This window comes from Schistocerca nitens, chromosome 3 (assembly GCF_023898315.1).
Source record: "Schistocerca nitens isolate TAMUIC-IGC-003100 chromosome 3, iqSchNite1.1, whole genome shotgun sequence".
Classification (NCBI taxonomy): Eukaryota; Metazoa; Arthropoda; class Insecta; order Orthoptera; family Acrididae; genus Schistocerca; species Schistocerca nitens.
This window is the reverse complement of record NC_064616.1, coordinates 751,488,506-751,503,395: the sequence shown is the minus strand read 5'-3', so window position 1 is coordinate 751,503,395 and position 14,890 is coordinate 751,488,506. Positions and strand designations below refer to the sequence as shown.

At 46.1% G+C, this 14,890-nt stretch overlaps 1 protein-coding gene across 2 annotated transcripts in view; it reads left to right on the top strand.

Annotated features, from left to right (window-relative positions):
• LOC126249747 (histidine decarboxylase) overlaps positions 1-14,890 on the top strand; it is a 413,856-nt gene that overhangs the window by 345,112 nt on the left and 53,854 nt on the right. For both annotated transcript variants that reach the window (XM_049951428.1, XM_049951427.1), the window contains exon 14: positions 9,704-9,856. In XM_049951428.1, coding sequence (XP_049807385.1) covers positions 9,704-9,856 — 153 coding nt within the window. The remainder of the gene's footprint in view (positions 1-9,703; positions 9,857-14,890) is intronic.

Genomic DNA, 14,890 nt, shown 5'->3' with positions numbered 1-14,890 from the left:
TTCTTTCCTTTTGGTTTTGTTTTTAGTGATAATGGAAGTACAGTTGGAATATTTGGCGGTAGTTCTGAAAGTCAGATACAACGCAATTGTTGTTAGCGGTAGAGCGCCGCCCCAGGGTGATGGAACCAGCATTCGGCAGCGCCAGGAGACCAGATGTAAGTAGCAGCTATTGATTAGTTATTGTAGTATCAACTACTGAAAAACATCCAACGTTGTATATTTGCGTAGGATCATCACAGCCCACTTTTCGCTGTCAGGTGACGGGCTATACTTTTCGTATCCTACAAGATATAAATAAACACTGTCCGTTACATGCCCGAAGGAGAATCTAGCATACTGGTGCTCCATCTCATATCCACAATTAACAGATCGTGTGTTCGAGTCCACAACCACTAAATGTCTATGTGTTAGCTCTGGGAGTTCCAAGATTTTGGCATGTGAGCCATTCCCTGGCTCTCTTGCCAGGCTACACAGTTACGCCATCACTACACCACGCTTCTGAGCGTGGGGTGGGAGAAGAGGGGGAAAGCGCCAATGCGCCGCATTTAAATGGTAACGCAGTCGCATTGCATATTACTTGGTTTTATATTTCATATTTCTCAACAACACAGATCACAAACAAAACAAATTTAGGGTATTGTTAATTGCTTTTGGTACATTGAAGACGTGATTAGTTTTTATCTGCTACAATCTGTCGACATAGGGACAGACGCAGAAAATTTCACCGAATTTCACACTCATGTAATCATGGCTTATTTAGTTTCATAATCGAAAAAAAGCCTTCCACACACATATGTTGATCAAATTATTTTATCACGTTTGCAACCTCATTATGGCGACGTGGAAACTATTTCTGAGGAAAACGATATAGACGTCCTGGACTGTTTTAACGTAAAATAATTTGTCTTTTAAACGAGAATGACAGTGCAGATGAATCCATTCTCTCTGCACATGCACAGGTGTGCTTTGAACTGAGCGGCAAACATTCTCGTAAAAAGCTCGAAAATATATGTAAGACTGCTTGTCCTCAAAACCTTTGGAAAACTATTCTTTTAATTCTTTCAAGGTCACGATGAATTCTTCAAAGTATGCGTTTATTTAACATTAGTAATTTTAGGAAAATGGACTGTGTTTTTTGTCAGGTTATTTTCTTTGCAAATGCACCCCTATCAAATCACAAACAAGTAGCTCCTCACCTTCCAACGTCTTTCTGTGGGTAGTCTGCAGTCAAGATCACTCAAAATGCGAGATCCGCAATCCACTCAGATGTTCTAATTTACGTTATTGATTTCCTTTTTCCTTCATATATTGAACAATAGCGGGTTTAAAAACTGAAGAACCGTTACAGGCGTGCCCCGCTGAAATACGTAAAGTCTCCATATTCTTCGTTCAATTTAATCAAAAACTGTTGCAACTGACAGTGTAATCATGCATGTGACTTCAACAAATTTACTATTCATATCACCAGTTGCATCAGGTGCTCCACGCCTGCACATTTAGCACAAAGTGCTTCTTGGTCATTGTAATTTTTCGCTCCTTCTTCATCAATTAAATATTTAGATTCTTTCCGCTTGGTGATTTTCGATAGCAAATCGGCAGTACCCATCTATTATGCGACTGTATAATATACACTACTGTCCATTAAAATTGCTACACCAAGAAGGAATGCAGATGATAAACGGGAATTCATTCGACAAATATATTATACTAGAACTGATATGTGATTACATTTTCACGCAATTTGGGTGCATAGATCCTGAGAAATCAGTACCAAGAACAACCACCTCTGGCCGTAATAACGGCCTTGATACGCCTGGGCATTGAGTCAAACAGAGCTTGGATGGCGTGTACAGCTACAGCTGCCCATGCAGCTTCAACACGATACCACAGTTCATCAAGAGTAGTGATTGGCGTATTGTGACGAGCCAGTTGCTTGGCCACCATTCACCAGACGTTTTCAATTGGTGAGAGATCTGAAGAATGTGCTGGCCAGGGCAGCAGTCGAACATTTTCTGTATCCAGAAAGGCCCGTACAGGACCTGCAACATGCGGCCGTGCATTATCCTGCTGAAATGTAGGGTTTCGCAGGGATCCAATGAAGGGTAGAACCACGAGTCGTAACTCATCTGAAATGTAACGTCCACTGTTCAAATTGCCGCCTGTACGAACAAGAGGTGTCCGAGACGTATAACCAATGGCACCCCATACCATCACGCCGGGTGATACGCCAGTATGGCGATGACGAATACACGCTTCCAATGTGCGTTCACCGCGATGTCGCCAAATACGTATGCGACCATCGTGATGCTGTAAACAGGACCTGGATTCATCCGAAAAACTGACGTTTTGCCATTCGTCCACCCAGGTTCGTCGCTGAGTACACCATCGCAGGCGCTCCTGTCTGTGATGCAGCGTCAAGGGTAACCGCAGCCATGGTCTCCGAGCTGATAGTCCATGCTGCTACAAACGTCGTCGAACTGTTCGTGCATATGGTTGTTGTCTTGCAAACGTTCCCATCTGTTGACTCAGGGATCGAGGCGTGGTTGCACGATCCGTTACAGCCATGCGGATAAGATGCCTGTCATCTCGACTGCTAGTGATACGAGGCCGTTGGGATCCAGCACGGCGTTCCGTATTACCCTCCTGAACCCACCGATTCCATATTCTGCTAACAGTCATTGGATCTCGACCAACGCGAGCAGCAATGTCGCGATACGATAAACCGCAATCGCGATAGGCTACAATCCGACCTTTATCAAAGTCGGAAACGTGATGGTACGCGTTTCTCCTCCTTACACGAGGCATCACAACAACGTCGGTTGGAAACTTTCCTCATGTCAGCATGTTTTAGGTGTCGCCACCGGCGCCAACCTTGTGTGAATGCTCTGAAAAGCTAATCATTTGCATATCACAGCATCGTCTTCCTGTCGGTTAAATTTCGCGTATGTAGCACGTCATCTTCGTGGTGTAGCAATTTTAATGGCCAGTAGTGTATATCAAGAATTCTCATCCTTATCTTCTGTCATTCTCATTCATTTTTAAGGGCTAGTGACGATAGATGGCTAGCCGCCTCTTTTGTGCAAACGGCCACTAGACCTGTGAACTTCCTTCGTATTACGAACAAATAGCGAAGGATAAACAGCGCTGACACCACGATTCTGCCCAACCGGAGAAAGTCCTGAGGACCGAAAAATGCCACACTGCAGTGTTAAATGAAATGTCGCGCTTTACCGAGTACTTCCGAGAAGGACGGAGAAAAGTCGAGAGAGGCCGGCCGCAAGTGGCCCACCACATCTCGGGTTCGTTTGACGTTTGGCACAGCGTGCCGGCCTTCTGTTAGCTAGATTATGGATAGGTTACGCTCAGAGTACATACCGGTCCAGAAATGGGAGGGAGCGGCGTTACTGGAGATGCCAAGGGCAAGGGGTTCCGTAAAGAAGGGATGCTCACCAACAGGAGAGTGGAAACTGTTAAAAGAGAAATCCAATACAAAATTCATGTGTACAGTGAGGTCATAAACACTTGGCTAATATGGAGCTTACCGAACAACTTCATATAGCGGAGTGATCTGGCTCTGGTGTTCATTGCAGAAGACTTCACAATCCACGTGAGGCTAGACGATTTGTCCAGCACAGTGGCCTTAAGCACTGCGCACGGCTTCTGTCGGGCTCTGGTGCCAACGATATGCCCTATGCTGGTCGTATCAATATCCTCATCTGGCGTCAGATCAAACTGTCAGAAGAGGGTACAACAATAATATCAACAAGTTAAAAATCTTGGTGGTACTCGTCCACAACACCTGCCCCCTATGGTTGGATATTATCATCCATCACTGATTAAATCACAAAACAGATACAATTAAATTGACATAACTGTTACTGTAATCTCATCCGCCAGTATGACGCAGACCATCGAACGAGTGAGGATATCAAATATGAACAGCACAGGGCATACTGCTATTGAGCAGAGCCGAATAGAGGCCGCAGCTACGCTGAGCAATTCCTCTTGCCTCACATGGCCTATAAAATCTGCAGCAGTTTATACTATAGCCAGATCAGTCTGCTGTACGAAACTGTTTGATATGTGAAAAACTAGCCCACTGTTGACGACTTGACTATACACTTGGGTTTTGAATTCCTCTTTTGGTGGTTTGCACTCTACTGCTGATGTACTTCGCTGCATCTTTATGGACCGTTGCCATCACAGTCCCGTAGAAAGCACATGCAGAGACGTACAAGCTGACAAGCTCCTAAAGTTAACAGCTCCCCAGGCAATGGTATTGGTGCCACCCTATCCGTCTGTTTTCACAACATATGCATGGCTGCAAAGTGTCCCAGAAACATACCAAATGAGCAGACGGCGAAAATTGCTCTCCAGGCTAGACCACAACTCATTGTAACATGACACCATACCACTGTTGTTGGATGCAATAAATTCTGCAAACACATTTTCTTTGCCTGTGACATTTGTTGATCTCAGTAGGAAGAAGGCGAAATATATTGTCTTCCTCTGCAATCGCCAGTTTTTGCGTATTCACGAATACTGTGAGGAAAACAAGTATTTGACGACTATTTGATGTTGTTTTATGCAATCCGTGATTCTGTATCTGGCATTCAATAACCACACATGAGATTTTTGACACTCTCGCTCGCTACGAGCAATCTAGGACCTTTTTGTAGGAAATTTAATGCAATTAAATTTTGTTCTGGGATAGATTTCCGCTATAGGCCATAGTTTTCGAGTTATTCGAGAAAAACATACTAAAGTGACCTTCAAACGCACCCCCACTCCCACACTCAGGTCTCACCTGTCAGGATTTCTGATATGTTGTTCATGGCACTCTTTGCTATCACTGTACAAAAATTTGCGACTGCTCCAATTACTTCCCACGTTCGACCTGTTCTGGTCTTCACTGACTGGCCTTATGACGCCGCCGGCTTAGTCGAGCACTTATTAATTGTAAAACTGGCGTTTGTATAAATTTTACCTAACAATTTTGTGAATTTTAACACCATAACATAAACAATAACTTCGTTGTATTCGTCAGGAATTCTGACTGTGAAACTACTGCAATTGTAAGGGTTAAGTTTGCGTCGAATTGTCACCGTAATTAGTTTTGGCGTAAAGTTTGCAAAAGTCGCTTTTCTGTTTTATTACCCTCACGGACACGTTTAAATTATTAATGTTAACGAATTAGCCGATTACCCTGGCGGTGTAATAGCCCAATCAACAGAGACCAAAAAAGGTCGAATATCGGGGATAGAGTGTAGTCTGAAATTTCTGTGCAGTGATAGGAAGGAGTGGCACTCTCAACATACTAGAAATCCTGACTGGTGAGGGATGAGTGTGGGGGTAGATGTGCACTTGCAGGTCACTTTTGTACTTTTTCCTTGAATAAGTCAGAAACCGTGTGCTACAGCGAAAATGTGTTCCAATATAAAATTTAACTACATTACATTTCTTACAAAAATGGTCTTATTCATTTTTTCTGTAGTTTGCGCGTAGCGAGCGAGAGAATGTGAAGTTCTCGCTCGTGGCTGTTGAAGGCCAGATACGTAATTGTGGGATTCATGAAACGACGTCGGTAGGCGCAACTGAGTCACCCTGTCTAAAGTTTTATTCCCATTCACATCAGATTTAAATACATCTGAAAGAGGTGTTTTAAAATTTTACACCACACGGACTTGAATTTTTTACGTCTAACCTAGATGCAGCTGTTGTGAGGGGCGTATGAAATTTCGCATAGCCGGCCGTTGTGGCCGAGGGGTTCTAGGCGCTTAGGTCCGGAACCAAGCGGCTGCTATCGTCGCAGGTTCGAATCCTGTCTCGGGCATGGATGTGTGTAATGTCCTTAGGTTAGTTAGGTTTACTTAGTTCTAAGTATAGGGGACTGATGACCTCAGATGTTAAGTCCCAGAGTGCTTGAAGCCATTTGAACCATTTGAAATTTGGCATACACCAAGACGGTAGTCTCACTCTCTCTAAGCCCTTTCAAGAACGAAAACTGAGATTTTGTGGGGCTATAAAAATGGATCTTCTCGATTTTGCCAACATCTCTGGTGAAAACTGTGGTGTAAGCTTTGTCCCTGACGAAACTCCACAAGAAGGAATCGCACATTGAGAGTAAGCCTGGTAATATACATCTTGACAAAAAGAAAAAAAAAATGAAGAGCCCGGAAGGGAAGGAGGAAATGAAATTAAACTTCACATATTGTTGGGTATGTTACGTTATTTCAGTGATTACAAAATCGAATCAAGCTGACGAGGAACTTGACAGGCGTTGCATCCCTTCTAGCCTGGATGCATGCACTGATTGGGTTGGGAATGATGTCATAAAGCCATTGTATCCTCCCCTGAGGCAAGCTGGCCCACGTTGTTCTAACTGGTTCTTGATATCCTGGATACTAGCACTGAGATGGAGTTGACGTCGGAGCTGGTCCCACACGTTTTTTATCGGGTTAAGATCTGGTGATCTCGCTGGGCACTGGACACGCAGACAGTTCATTGAGACATGTACTATTTGTGGACGAGCATTGTCTTGTTGGAAAATGGCGCCGCGATACTGCCGCATGAAAATTGGCACATGGAGATGCAGAATGTCCACGACGTAATGTTATGCCATTAGAGTTCCCTCAATCACTACCATCCTATACCGGCAGTCGTACCCGATGGCTCCCCACACCATGGTTTCAGGATTAATACCGCTGTGCCTCTCTGAAACACTGCAAGAAAAGGATCTGTCCACAGATCGCCGCCATACGCACCGACTGTGGTCATACAGGGTCTGCAGAAGCGTGACTCATCGTTGAAAACAATGCGTCGCCATTCATCAACTGTCCATGCTTCCTTGTTACGACTCTTAACGTAGCCGTTTATGTTGCGGTGTTAACAGCAGCATATACTGGGTGATCAAAAAGTCTGTATAAATTTGAAAACTGAATAAATCACGGAATAATGTAGATAGAGAGGTACAAATTGACACACATGCTTGGAATGACATGGGGTTTTATTAGAACCAAAAAAATACAAAAGGTCAAAAAATGTCCGACAAATGGCGCTTCATCTGATCAGAATAGCAATAATTAACATAGCTGTAGTCGAGGAATAATGTTGTGAACAGCGCTGTAAGGCATGTCCGGAGTTATGGTGAGGCATTGGCGTCGGATGTTGTCTTTCAGCATCCCTAGAGATGTCGGTCGATCACGATACACTTGCGACTTCAGGTAACCCCAAAGCCAATAATCGCACGGACTGAGGTCTGGGGACCTGGGAGGCCAAGCATGACTGAAGTGGCGGCTGAGCACACGATCATCACCAAAGGACGCGTGCAAGAGATCTTTCACGCGTCTAGCAATATGGGGTGGAGCGCCATCCTTCATAAACATCGTACGTTCCAGCAGGTGTTTATCAGCCAGGCTGGGGATTATGCGATTCTGTAACATATCGGCGTACCTCTCACCCGTCACGGTAACAGTTTTGCTGTCCAGCGCCATCTGTTGGACATTTTGTGAACTTTTTTTCGGTTCTAATAAAACCCCATGTCATTCCAAGCATGTGTGTCAATTTGTACCTCTCTATCTACATTATTCCGTGATTTATTCAGTTTTCAAATTTATACTGACTTTTTGATCACCCGGTACATGGAACGGCAATTCCCTAGTCCGGGTGTTGCTAGTCTCCGACCAATGGTGCGAAATGACAATATATTTTATACGGACTCCATTGCTTATTCTCTGATGGCAAACGCAGATGTGTATGGTGCAAAATACAGCGATCCTATCTTATGGTTGCCAGAAGTGGGCGACAGGAACCTTGATAACGAGCATGCTTAGCCTCGCGTTCGCAAAAAGTCAAACATCTTGGCTGTGTCACATCGAATGCTCCACAAATCTGGATATTGCACGATTCGACCAGCCAGACAAAAGAAGGCTCACAATGTGGCCCCTTACAAATTTTGACAAGTTCTGATAATGCTGTTTCAAACGAGTAAGCGGCATCTCCGTGTCCTTTACAGTAATCAATGCCTTTTCTTTATGGGTCCCCTCCACGCCCACACCAACGTGGTGACCAAACCAAAAGTTCTACTGTTACTTCCGTATAACATGTTAGTTTTTTAATCAGGAGTCACAGGATGCGGGCTGTGATGTTATCCATGCGTCTGGGGAAGATTACTGATTTACATGATCCATCAGGAGATAGAAAGTGTACGATAGCGATCGAAGGGTAGCGGTTGTAAGGGCAGAGGAAAAAAAGTGCCAAGGCAAGCGCCAAGGGAAAAAAACCTCTGCGACAGTAGGACGGATAGTAAGGGCAGTAGCGACTTGTTAGCTGCGACAGTGCATGCAAGGTGTGGTTACGTTAGTGCGAGGTATCGTGCATCGTTATCTTTGTCGTTGCGGAAGCTCGTTGTAGGGCTTGCTGCAGCTGCTGCGTCCCTGTAACAGTTCAAGGTCGTCATACATTAGTGAGCGATCGGTCATAAATCAGCTCACAGTGTAGGGGGGGGGGGGGGGGGGCTGGTTTGCGTGCTGTGTACAGTACGGTTTCCCTGCGATTGCCTGTTTTTCAGCGGGTCGAGTATCTTGGGTTACCAGTAGTAGCTGTGTTGCAGGGGCTCGCCAGTACTGTCGTGTTAGCGTGCTATGGACCATAGATGTTTAGTTTCTTGCTAATAGTGTCTTTGGTCTATTATGTTTCCATCTATGGTTCTGGTCGTAGTTACCCAGAGAAAGGATAAACGGGTTACGCGAGTGTCTCGTGTTATTGTACAGTCGTGTGGAGAGTTTTTGGAATACCTGCAAGATGGTATCTAGCCGGTATTCCCGGTGAAGATCCGCGGTGCGTGTGTAGCGCGGAACGTTGCTAATGATACTGAGTACTTTGTTCTGTATGAGCTGCAGACGGCGCAGGCGTGTGGGCGCAACGTATCCCCAGACAGAGGCTGCGTACGTCATTAGGGGTCGAATAAGTATCATGTACATGGACCTAGACACCCTCCTATTCAGTGTGCTACGCCTGTTAAGCTCAGGGTAGAGTTGTTTGAGCCTTTGCTTTGTTGGGTCATGTGTTGAATGTTGATGCCGCTGTCCACGCCCCTTATATACGCTGTCTGAATAGGTAGTAACTCTAAACACTAACAACAGTAATGCACTCTGGTGGCCGTTCCACTTGTCGCTTCCGACGATATCTTCTCCGTGCTTCAATTTTTTTTTTCAGGCAGTGTATGTAGGTGTTGCCTGCTGCCGATACACGATTAGTACAACGACATGGCATATGTCGATCAATCTGCTTTCCTACAGCTGAGATACTGTGTCTACTACTATACCAGAGACCTTTGCCCATACACACACACTGCTGCGGGTCAACTAAGTAGTCTTATAATGGTTTGTCATATGTGTCAAGCATTTCTCTATTATCCTATCAAGATGTCAAGCTGCGCCATTGTCTCATGAAGTCCAATTTCTTAGTTTAAGTACAGGAGTTGTACGTCGGGACACATGAATACTACTGGTACTAACAATAAATTCTAGTTCCACAGTTTCTAAATATGCATCTATGTTGTAACCTAAACGCTTATGTTGATACAATTATTCCAGGAGTATTCCTCATAGAAAACTTCACTAGTGTTTTTACTTTTTTCGTGAGACATGGCGAAGCGAGTGAACGGGATTGCGAGGCACACATGGATTTAATCGTGTTTCAGAGACGCGTGCACGCAACGAGCTGTTCGGATCCAGCCTGCTGCTCGCGAACTCGCCAATGTCGCCCAAGATTGTCAACGGGAGCTTCGCTGCCATCTTCGACAACGGCGACCAGGAGTTGTCTCAGCTGCGGCTCCAGGTGAAGGACAGTCCAGGTGAGGACACACATCTTCCCCATGCTGAACCTTTACGTTCACTTTTGATTGATACACTGTGTGTCGCGCAAGCAGAACGGTCCACCTCCAGTTGGATTCCGGAGTTCACAATCAGGCTGAAAAGTATACGCGTTGGAGAAGCTGATTCGAACATAGTGGTAAAAAATGCTTATTTAAAGAACTTGTTTCCAGACCAACTGGTAGCGTTCTGTCTTTCGTTTGTACTACAAATCATCTAGACGTATTCTGACACGCCTGTAAGTACGTACGTATTGTGTTGATCTATCGCCGTGCCAGACATTATATTATCATCTTTCCCCACTTAATTCGGATATCTGCGACAACAGTCACAAGTCTACAGAGGTATTTAGAGTACTTTATTTAGGCTCATGAAAGCAGAGTTCATTGTGAAACTTGATCCACTAAAATCATATGTGTAAGAAACGCTAAACTTCCTGATAGGGTGAAAGGAATGTAAAGATGATTGTTACCTCTAATAAGAACACTGAGGACCATCTTCTCAGTATTCAAGCCGCATCATTTCAAATAAAATTATGGAGCTTTCGGCAGCTGTCCCCGCCATAGTTTTCAGAAGGAAGACTACTGACTGCTACTTATTTTTAATACTTATTCACTTACCCTAAAGGCTGAACAAGCTGTTTCGATTTCAGAGCCAATCTAGAATCAGGGCTTTTTCTGTCAGAGAGCAGGCGGACCCATAGCGGGGCGGAGGGAGTCCCAGTTCAGAGGATTTCCGGTTCCCACATTTGCCTTACAACCAAAAGAGACCTCCCAAAAATCTTGGTCACAATCAGGGAGAGGACGGAAGGGGGAGGGTGAAGGGGGATAAGTTAATATGATCCTGTGTCCCAGACAAATCCACCCATCAACAGAAGTTCTGCATCACACGTTTATTACGAAATTTCGTGGCACAGAAAACAAAAATTGACTTTGAATCATGCGTATATATTCTTTGGCAATGTGACCAGACAACAAAATTTATAAAAAGAGTGTAAGAAGAAAAGTAATTTGTCTCTCATGGGAAGTTATTCGCGGTAGTCTTCACCAACGTTAGTACGTGGTGGAACGTCCCGTTGTTTGGATGCAGGCTTGAATCCATCGTGGCATACCATTGATGGGATCATCAAACGAGCGCTGGTCCAAATTGTCCCATTCTTCAATGGCGATTCCGCGTAAGTCGCGCAGAGTACATGGTCATTGACTACGTTCAAAAACAGCTAGTTTCAGTCGATCCCACACATGTTCGGTTGGGTTCATGTCCAAGCAGTAGACAGGTGACTCCATTCAGGTGATCCTAGCATGCCGAAGGAACGTGTTCATGGGAACAGTATGATGATCGGGTGAGATATCATCCATGAAGATGAAAGTTTCAAAACCATGTTGGCGATACGGTCTCATTATTGGTTGCAGAATCTCGCCTCTGTGCCGTAGAGCAGGAGATTGCCCTCAACAACTACGGGACACGTACGGTGTCCCGTGTAATTCCACCCAGGAACATTGCTCCATCACCACCTTGTTGCACATCTGGGACACAGTGTTGGAGGTGTTCGATATTACCGGGTTGTGTACAAACATGTTGTCAGAGATTATCAAGGAACAAATAGATCTGATTTCTGACAGTAAATAACACCCACAGCCAATCCTGGTGTGTCCACTTTGCGTGATTTCTTGCCTATCTGCAACGAAGTCCATGGTATTGTGGTGTACGACGAAGTGCATGCCACGGAAATGGAGATTCGCATCATACAATCGTCTCCTAAAAGTTTCATGCGATACACGACATCCTGTAGCCTCTTCGAATGCTGAATTCAGTTCTGGAGCACTCAGCCCACGGTTCCTTTGACTCAAAAACCGTAGATATCGATTATCCTGCGCACCTGTCGAACGTGGACTACCTGTGCGTTGTAAGTACTCAACACTACCTGCCAATTGGAACCGATCCCATGTCCGCATCGCATCATTTTGGCTCGGTGCACACGTCGGGTAACTTCCCTGGTTGACAAGTCTTCTTCGTTTAAAGTGATGATACGGCCCGATAATTGGTCGTGATTGTTCTTCGTAGCATGATAGATGCTCACTCTAGTTTTCCACTGACGACTCGAATGCGTCCCCTCCAGTGCTTTACTTTCAACTGAAGTGCTGCCATCCATTTAAGTGTGGCTTTCTGTCCGTAGGTAGCGCACATGGTAACTGTGTGTGTTTACAAACATCGTCAGAGGTGATCTTCCCATCGGTACAGAAGTATTTACAAAATCAGCACATATGTTGATACACACTCCTGGAAATGGAAAAAAGAACACATTGACACCGGTGTATCAGACCCACCATACTTGCTCCGGACACTGCGAGAGGGCTGTACAAGCAATGATCACACGCACGGCACAGCGGACACACCAGGAACCGCGGTATTGGCCGTCGAATGGCGCTAGCTGCGCAGCATTTGTGCACCGCCGCCGTCAGTGTCAGCCAGTTTGCCGTGGCATACGGAGCTCCATCGCAGTCTTTAACACTGGTAGCATGCCGCGACAGCGTGGACGTGAACCGTATGTGCAGTTGACGGACTTTGAGCGAGGGCGTATAGTGGGCATGCGGGAGGCCGGGTGGACGTACCGCCGAATTGATCAACACGTGGGGCGTGAGGCCTCCACAGTACATCGATGTTGTCGCCATTGGTCGGCGGAAGGTGCACGTGCCCGTCGACCTGGGACCGGACCGCAGCGACGCACGGATGCACGCCAAGACCGTAGGATCCTACGCAGTGCCGTAGGGGACCGCACCGCCACTTCCCAGCAAATTAGGGACACTGTTGCTCCTGGGGTATCGGCGAGGACCATTCGCAACCGTCTCCATGAAGCTGGGCTACGGTCCCGCACACCGTTAGGCCGTCTTCCGCTCACGCCCCAACATCGTGCAGCCCGCCTCCAGTGGTGTCGCGACAGGCGTGAATGGAGGGACGAATGGAGACGTGTCGTCTTCAGCGATGAGAGTCGCTTCTGCCTTGGTGTCAATGATGGTCGTATGCGTGTTTGGCGCCGTGCAGGTGAGCGCCACAATCAGGACTGCATACGACCGAGGCACACAGGGCCAACACCCGGCATCATGGTGTGGGGAGCGATCTCCTACACTGGCCGTACACCACTGGTGATCGTCGAGGGGACACTGAATAGTGCACGGTACATCCAAACCGTCATCGAACCCATCGTTCTACCATTCCTAGACCGGCAAGGGAACTTGCTGTTCCAACAGGACAATGCACGTCCGCATGTATCCCGTGCCACCCAACGTGCTCTAGAAGGTGTAAGTCAACTACCCTGGCCAGCAAGATCTCCGGATCTGTCCCCCATTGAGCATGTTTGGGACTGGATGAAGCGTCGTCTCACGCGGTCTGCACGTCCAGCACGAACGCTGGTCCAACTGAGGCGCCAGGTGGAAATGGCATGGCAAGCCGTTCCACAGGACTACATCCAGCATCTCTACGATCATCTCCATGGGAGAATAGCAGCCTGCATTGCTGCGAAAGGTGGATACACACTGTACTAGTGCCGACATTGTGCATGCTCTGTTGCCTGTGTCTATGTGCCTGTGGTTCCGTCAGTGTGATCATGTGATGTATCTGACCCCAGGAATGTGTCAATAAAGTTTCCCCTTCCTGGGACAATGAATTCACGGTGTTCTTATTTCAATTTCCAGGAGTGTACTTTAGGGAAGAAAAAACGCACCACGAAGAAATTACCCGAATGGGACGTAAATTGGTGGATGTGATGTAAATGTACAGACAAACAAATTATTACAGTTTCAGAACAACTGGATAACTTATTCAAGAGGAGGCCCTTTTGCTAGCAGTTATTCAGCTTGGCATTGATTGATGGAGTTGTTAGATGTCCTCTTGAAGGATATGGTGCCAAATTCTGTCCAACAGTCAAAATTCCGAAATGGTTGGAGGGCCCTACCCATAATGCTCCCAACTTTCTCAGTTGGGGAGGGATCTGGCGAACTTGCTGATCAAGGTAGGGTTTGGAAAGCACGACAAAAAGCAGTAGAAATTCTCGCTGTGTGCGGACGGGCATTATCTTGTTAAAATATTAGCCCAGGATGCCTTGCCTTAAAGGGCAACAAAACGGGGCGTAGAATACCGTCGACGTACTACTGTACTATAAAGGTGCCGAGGATGGCAAACAAAGGGGTCCAGCTATGAACTGAAATGCCACCTCCTTCGTTAGCAGGTTGTATGGCGGGCCACAGTCAGAGTGGTATCCCGCCGCTGTCCGGAACGCCCCCAGACACGTCTTCGGCCTGGAATCTCATTGGCCGGAGTAGCATCGTCTTCGGAGATGATTTCCTATTCGATCTGAGCCCAGATGAACAGCGGTGGGATACTGAACTGACTGTTGCCTGCCATATAGCCCAACAACCACGAGTGATGGTGTTGGGTGCCATTTTCTTTCATAGCAGGACCCTTTTGTTTGTCATCCGCGTCACTCTTACAGCACAGTGCTGCGTCGACGATATTCTATGACCCGTTTTATTGCTCTTCAGGGCAAGCAACATTGGACTTACATTTCAGCAAGATAATTGCTGTCAGCATACGGCGTGAGTTTCTACTGCTTATCTTCGTGCTTGCCAAACCCTATCTTGGCCACCAAGGTCGCCGGATCTCTCCCCAATTGAGGGCGTTTGGAGGCTTATGGGCAGGGCTCTCCAACCATCTCTGAATTTTGACAATCTAACGAGCCAGTTGGACAGAATCTGCCACGATATCCCTCAGAAGGACATCCGACCTCTCTATCAATCAATGTCAAGCCTAATAACTGCTGGTATAAGAGCCAGAGGTGGACCAGCGCGTTATTAACTTGCTCAATTTGTGAAGCTGTTTCTCTCCAGTAAATGATCCATTTTTTCTGTAATTGTAACCATTTTTTGGCTTACATGTACATCACATGTCCCGATTTCCGTCCTATTCTGATAATTCCTTCTTGATGCGTCCTTTTTTTGCCTTAGAGTGTATATATATTT